Raw genomic sequence first — 7727 nt, forward strand, 5'->3', positions numbered from 1 at the left:
GAGGCAAAGTCATAATCACGAGGTCTCAAGCTGGACCGGGGAGGATTTGAAGGACCATTTGCATTGTACATTGACATCGTTTCCAATTAAGTTTAGTTACTTCATGTGATCAGTGCTGTCCATTCATGAGGTTTTATTTCCCCCAATTAATTCCACACACTAAATATTTTTCAGTGGCAGAGGATTAGTTCAGCTGTCGTCATCTGTTTATTCCAACTTTTCAAGAAGAAAAAAACATCAAATTGGAATATTGTGCAACATAAATATCCCCGTGGAGATACTGATCAGCATAAAATTAAGATACTGCAAATCGTTCACAATAGAATCAAACTGAGGGGGGGTTGCCCGCAGAAGGCAGTGACACATTACTGCACACTGAAAATGCGTGATCTGATTCGAACAGTGAGAAAAATATTCTACGTGGTGCTCAGCATCATTGGCTTTCCTGGTGAGTGAAGATAATCACTTAGTTTGATCAAATCCCTGCCTGAACTAGTTTCTGCAGTTATCGAGTGAGCAAGAATGATACTTCATCAGGACATTATCTCAAATAAGCCGGGCATATTTCTGCAGTTTCATATGCTGTTACCACTGTTTCAATCTCTCCTCACTATGTTATTGCCGTCAGTGCTGATCCATTCCAGGAAGTGAACAAAGTCGCTGAGACATATTATATGAAGGACTATAATCATTTGTACGGCGATGGAATAGAACGAAATTGGGATATTAATGTTTCACTCGTTCAGGTTTAGAAACAATTCTGAACCAGAAACTTTTAAAAAGAAACATTTCCAAGAAATCTCATGGACTGATAAAAAAGGAACAACAAGCAATTCCACTGAACATATTATAGCTCAGGCAATGACTGTCTGAACACGAGGGATTGAGAGAAGTAAGTGCTTTTAAACAAAGGTATGTTAGCAGGCAGAGGCGGTCTTCACAAGTGGAACAGCTGTTTAAGGGTAGACTATGTCATTAGTTGGAGCGGGCTGGCGGAGGTGGGGAGGTCTTCCAGTTGCTTCCAAGAAATACAGGAACAGAATATCATAGATATGTCAGAGACATGTGATGAAGTTGTTCCAGGCACGTGGTAATGGAAGACATCGCATACGTTTATTTCAAGTTTTTGAGAGGAAGATGATGAGGAAAGAAGATTCTGCTGTTTGCAGAAATTTGACAGTGAAGAAATCTATTGCAGTTATGCTAAATGAGTTAGAAGCTTGAGCAAGGATACAGAAATTATCCTACAGTGAAGCTGAAATATTGTGAAGATTGTTGTTCAGGCAAAAGTGCTGTATCTTTTATCTGATGTTCGAATTGCGTTCATTTCAAAAAGTTTTTCAGAGTCACAGGCCAGTTCATGTTTTATCTCTCTCTCTTTCTCTCTCTCTTTCTCTCTCTCTCCCCTCTCCCTCTCCCTCTCCCTCTCTCGCTCTTGCTCGCTCTCGTAGACACTTTCTGCTGTTATATTTTTCAAAGAACATTTCCAGTAACTTCTGCAAAAAACCGAGCGACGGAGCTCCATTGCAAACAACTCAAAAGCAAAAATGTTGAACAACGAAGGCAGATGCCACTACCAGAACACACCTCTGGTTGTAAAAAATGAAGATTTCTCCAATTAAAAGTAAGGGCTTGGTTAGCGCTGTATAACATCGTGACCGAGGTCTACAGGAACACAATTTTTTGAAGTTCGCATCATATTCAGACAGTTTGGCTAAAAAGGTGAGTCGGGACCATATCTTTGGTTTACACTGGACGTTCTTTTGGTATCTTCGGAAGTAATGTGTCCAGTTATGATCGCCGTGTTGTGGAAAATACATGATTAAGATTTAGAGTGTTCAGAAAAGGTTTTTCAGAATGTTCCAGGAATGAAGTGTTTGCGTAAGAAGGAGAGGCTGGTTCTATTTTCACCGCAGCGTAGGAGATTCAGGGCTGACCTGACAGTGATATATAAAATCATGAAGAGCATAATTTGTATAAATTGCAGGTGATATTCCGTAAGGTGAGGGTTTTCAAGACATTGGACCATAAGTAGAAGGTGAGAGGAGAAAGGTTACAAAAAAATCACGAAGGAATTTTGCTTTTAAACAGAGAACAATTTGTATGTGGAAGGAACTTCCAAAGGATGTGCTTAATACACATACGATTAAACCTTTTAAAATCCATTCAGTTACGTGCTTAAATTCGAGATGTTTGGAGGATTATTGGTCAACTGTGGGCAGATGGAAAGAGTTGAGTTTGGGATTATGGTCGGAATGGATTATCTGGACGAAAGATGCTATTTCCGCGATGTGCAACTCTGTGATCCACTCACTCTATGACTCCATAAGCACTGCCAACGGTTGATGTCACAGCAGAAGTGGTCAGGAAGTGGAATGTTCCACGTTACACCAGTGACTGAAAATTACTGCCAAGATTGGTAAGTCGGGAACTGTTCTGAAGTTAGGTACTTGGGTCGATGAAAACAACTGCTTCATTTCACTGATTAATGGAGTATCCTCCGTGATCGATTTATGCCAGTGTAGTGAACAAAATTCTGACGACTACCAGCAATATTATATTGTGCATTTCTTCGAGCTGAGCAATCTATTACTCCGAACTCAGGACGGATATGTATTGACATATAACTAAAATTACTCGATTAGGATAAAATTGTAACTGATTCTGATTACATGATTCCAGTGATGCAGTATGTAAAGGACAGAACTTGGCATTTGGTACAACTATATCTGACAACATTGAAGCTCCACGCGGCCCTCTGTCTATTCCTCATATTCTTGGGCACATATACATGCATGAACACATGCTGCCATTTCTGGCTTGCTCAGAAAGAATGCTCACCTTCTCTTAATGCTCATTCTCCACAACATTAATATTTTGACATCCTCGGAGCAAATGGCACCTGCCTTTGAGTTGCTTCTAGTGTGTAATTGCTATGTCTGCTATTGCTGAAAGAGGAATTGCAAATTCTATCGAAGGAAGATCAGGAGCTTCAGGAAGACTTCTCTTTTATCATGAATGTTGAACCTTCCGTCTTTGGCATTACCTGAACTGCAATTGGTCTGAAAGAAACAGGTAGTGCATAATCTGACTGTGCATTTGTTCCTCATTCAAAATCTTACTCGCCCACTTATAGACAGCCTGCTTCTTGCGCATGTCCCATATTGATTAATACTAGAGGCGTGAGTTTCTGTATTGGGTCAATTCAAATTATTGATCCTCTAACTGTTTACTTTGTCGTGCTTGTGTTGATGAAATCGAACACTTACAAATTAGGATCCGTGAAAGAAAATGTTCGTCTGTATTGATCATTGTTTTATGGTTCCCCTTTTTTCTCTCTTACAGTCAATTTAGTGACGGTTGGAATTCTACTTCGGGGTAACTGTGGTCTCTCAACCTGCAGCAGACGCTATTTACTGGCCATGGCAATGGTGGATCTATTCGTAGTTATCATTGAGATCATACTCGAAAGAATCAAACATGATTTTTTCCCACCATCATTCTTGGACATTACCCCTGTGTGCTCTGTTCACGCTGTTCTGCGCCGTCTACTCATAGACTGTTCTGTCTGGTACACCATCGCTTTCACCTTTGATCGATATGTCACCATTTGTTGTGAGAAACTGAAAACCAAATACTGCACTCAAAAAACCGCAACTGTCGTTCTCGCAACAATCAGCTGTCTGCTTTTTCTAAAATGTATACCTACCTATTTCAGATTTGAACCTTATGAGATCATTGACAATGTACCATGGTACTGTATGAATTCAGGTGCATACTATTATGACCCTGTGTGGAAAGGTTTTAACGACTTTGAAAAGATTCTAACACCAATATTCCCTTTCGGTTTAATACTGTTCCTCAACGCTCTGACAGTCAAACACATTTTAGTGGCCAGTCAAGTCCGGAAAGGTCTGAAGGGTCAGATGAAGGGAAATTCCAGTGACCCAGAGATGGAGAGTAGAAGGCAGTGTATAATTTTACTTTTCGTCATTTCTGGAAACTTCATATTATTGTGGCTGTTGTACATTTTATATTATTTTGATATTGACGCCCCGTTAGATAGTGATGGGGAATATGCATTCGAAAGAGTTGCATACATGCTGCGAAATTTGAATTGCTGTACGAACACCATTTTCTATGTGGCATCTTTGTCCAAGTTCAGAGAGAAGCTCAGGAACCCATTGGAAGCTATTTTTGCTTGAAATATTCAACCCAACAATAATCGAAACAACTGAGTCAGCAGCACTCAGTGTGGAGGAATCGTAAGAATAAAATATTAAGAGATATATGATTGATTTTATCAATTTAAACAGAAAGTTGAACAATCTGAGGAATACTGACAGCTGTTGTCAGATACCAAATAGAAAATGGCGAAGGAGGCGAGATGACCCTGGGATTACCTGAAGTGAATGAAAACAAGGAAACAATCACTTGAAAGAGTTTCACAACAACAGAAAAAAAGAAGAAACAGAGTCCACGGAGGAAGTAAAAAGACTAGAATTAGCAGCAGAAGGAGGCCGTTTATATATCCGCTCGACCATTCAAACAGATCACGGTTCATTATCTGCATCAATATCAGTTTCTTACACCATATCGACTCCTGTTGTTGTTAAACTGAAAAGTTGAACTCTCCTCGTGCTGAGTTGAGATTATCAGAGAGCTGTAATTTACAAATGTTGTCAGATATGCCGAAGAAGGGTCATCAGAGCGGCTAACGTTTGGTTGACCAGACATAAAAACAGCAGGAGGGCAATCGAATTTCCTCCCGCAGGAGAGATAATGAAGCTGATCGCAGTTTCTCCTTCATTAGGTCTCAGGTCCTCACATCTGCTCAGGCAAAGCAATCACACCATAAGAAACGAAAATACTTTGCATATGACAAGTCTTCGTGTGTAATTACTCGATATATTCTAACGAAATTCACAATGAGAAACAAGTTTTCCTGCATTTTTGCTCGAGTCACTGCTGACACACCTCCGCCAGAGTCAACCTCTGGGATTTCGAGTGGAAAAGGACCGTGGTAGAACTTCTGCACAATCATCAGAGTTGGAAAGTGAAATAATAGGCCATCACAAAAAATGGGGGAATGGTACACTTCCCTGTTCATGGTAAGCATTGACAGTCGCTCAGAGCTAAACCGAGGGCTGTTCATTTGCATCCGTGTAAATGCTTTCAGAATATACAATTTTCAGAAAGCTCTTTTTCGAGCCTCAAGTGAATTGAAGGATTTACTCAGATGACTCTTTTCCATTTTCATGACTTGCTGAGCCTACCCCGGTATCATGCTCATTGCTGAAAACTTCATCGATTGCCTCCTCAGACTGGATTAAACCACTGCTTGAACTCACAGATTCCAACATCCCCCACACACCTTCCCATTGTTTCTAAGCTGCACCAATCACTCCTACTCTCTGAACATTTTATCAACCCTGACATGCTACAACCGTCTACATATCTGCAAATCTCTCAAATTCATCTCACAGATTTTGCATTCATGACACATTCGGGACTTTCCAAAATGTTGACTCACGCTCATCATTGTGGGTGATTTCATTTTGATGACTGCTGCAGTCTATTTCTCTCAGCCAGTTTCTCTACAATTTGAATTCAGGTCGTTCATCCCTATCAGATTCGTTATGATGCAAACTGCAGTCCACTTTTTCCAAGTGTTTTCATTGTGATGTGCACTGAGACCAGTTACCCCTGTTTGTTTCAATGTGATGTTGATTGCTGTCCGCTTTTCCCAGACACATTTACTGAATTTTTAAATGCAGGTCACTGCTCCGGACTGTTTCTCTGAGTTAATCACTGTAGACTTTTCTTCCTTGCATTCATCATTATAATGTTGACTCGCGCTAATCATGGTGGGCGATTTCATTTTGATGATTGCTGCAGTCCATTTCTCTCAGCCATTTTCTCTACAGTTTGAATTCAGGTTGCGCATCCCTATCAGATTCATTATGATAGAAAAAAAAACTGCAGTCCACTTTTTCAAGTTGTTTTCATAGTGATTTGCACTGAGATCAGTTACCCCAGTTTGATTCAATGTGATGTTGATTGCTGTCCACTTTTTACAGACACATTCACTTCGTTATTAACTGCAGGTCACTCTTCACGGACTGTTCCAGTGAAACCCTAAAATCATAGACTGCGACACTGAGTTGCAGACTGCAGATTCCATTCCCAATCTGCTTCACCACCATGTTGACTGCAGACCACTCCTCCCAGAATACTTCACTGAAATGTGTCTTCAGCCGATATTCCCGGTTTCCCTTTCCTGCACTGCAAACTTCAATCGCTCCTCCCAGATCACTTCCCTTCATTGCTCACTGCAGACCACACCTCCCATTTTGCATCATCATCATTTTGCCTGAAGTCCAAAGTCCCTCACGACTGCTTTGACTGTGGGCTATGCCTTGCAGAATTGTACTCAGTAATGTTCATTGCAAGTCGTTCTCACAATCTACCTTCACTGAAATTTTGACAACAGAGCCATCTGTCCCATTTTTATCGATGATGAACTCGACAGGCTGCTCTTACCAATCATTTTTACTGCAATCTTGACTGATTACCATTCTTAACAGACTATTTTACTGCATTTGTCCCTGCACGACACACTTTGCAGTCTGCATCACTGTTCTGCTAACTTCATGTGATCCATCTCAGACTGTTTCAGTACCACGTAGACCTCAGGAATCCTATTCCTAGACTGTCACTGCGATGCTCACTGCCAGACAATTTTTATGGCCTGCTCCACTGAGATATTAACTTCAAATCACTTTTCACAGACTTTCTACGAGTGTCTCACTGCAGTTCGCTCTTTAAAGACTGCTTCATTACGACACCCACTGGCAGCGATTCTTCATAAATGGCATCACTACAATGCTGTCGACAGGCCAATCTCCTTCAATTCCATACTAAATCCAGTCAACCCTTTGCAGACTATTTTACCGTGACGAACACTACAGGCCACTTTTCCTTGTATCATTCATTGTGTTGCTCACGGTTGGGTACCAATTACACACATTTTCCATGTGTTGATAACTGCAGGCCACCTCTCACACACTGTTTTATTGCAACGCTGTTTTCAGGACATGTTTCCTGGGCTGCTTTACGTCCATACACTCTTGAAGCAAATCTCATTTGCATGGTGCACTACAAAACCCACGACCAGACATTGATACCATGATGCTGACTGTAGCCCATTCTTCCAGGACTTATTCACTGTCCTCCTGACAGCATGTCTTTCTTGCTGGATTACTTCATTCCGATGCTCAGGGCAGGGAACATTTCCAGAGTTCTTCACTGAGATGCTAACTTTAAGTCTCTCTTTCCCGAATGTTTAACTACAATGTAAACTTTATGTACAGCTCATGGACTGTTTCACTCAATAGCTGGATGATAACAAATCTTTGTGGATTGTACCAATGTATAAATCACTGCATGGCATTGTCCCGAGGATTTTGCATTGAGTGTGAACTGCACGCCACTCTGTCCAGGTTGCTTCACTGTGCAGCTCACAGCAAGGTCTCTTCCAAACCTCTGTCACTGCAACACTGACTGAATGCCAAACTTTCCAGAGTGCTTCACTAAGTTTATCAATGAAGATCACGCATCGCAGTCGGACTCTGTGGCTGACCACAGCTCATTCTTCCGAAACTATTTGATCATGACCGTGTCAAGCGTGGGTTGTTCTGCACAAATATCCGTACTTCATGTGCCTT

General features: G+C 41.1%; 1 protein-coding gene across 1 annotated transcript; it reads left to right on the top strand.

Moving 5' to 3' along the window:
- Nucleotides 1-381: 381 nt before the first annotated feature.
- Nucleotides 382-4205, top strand: LOC132836892 (probable G-protein coupled receptor 139). Its single transcript, XM_060856457.1, has 2 exons — nt 382-448; nt 3346-4205. The coding sequence occupies exons 1-2, from the start codon at nt 382-384 to the stop codon at nt 4203-4205; spliced, it is 927 nt and encodes a 308-aa protein (XP_060712440.1).
- Nucleotides 4206-7727: the final 3522 nt, after the last annotated feature.

Source organism: Hemiscyllium ocellatum, chromosome 48 (assembly GCF_020745735.1).
Source record: "Hemiscyllium ocellatum isolate sHemOce1 chromosome 48, sHemOce1.pat.X.cur, whole genome shotgun sequence".
Classification (NCBI taxonomy): domain Eukaryota; kingdom Metazoa; phylum Chordata; class Chondrichthyes; order Orectolobiformes; family Hemiscylliidae; genus Hemiscyllium; species Hemiscyllium ocellatum.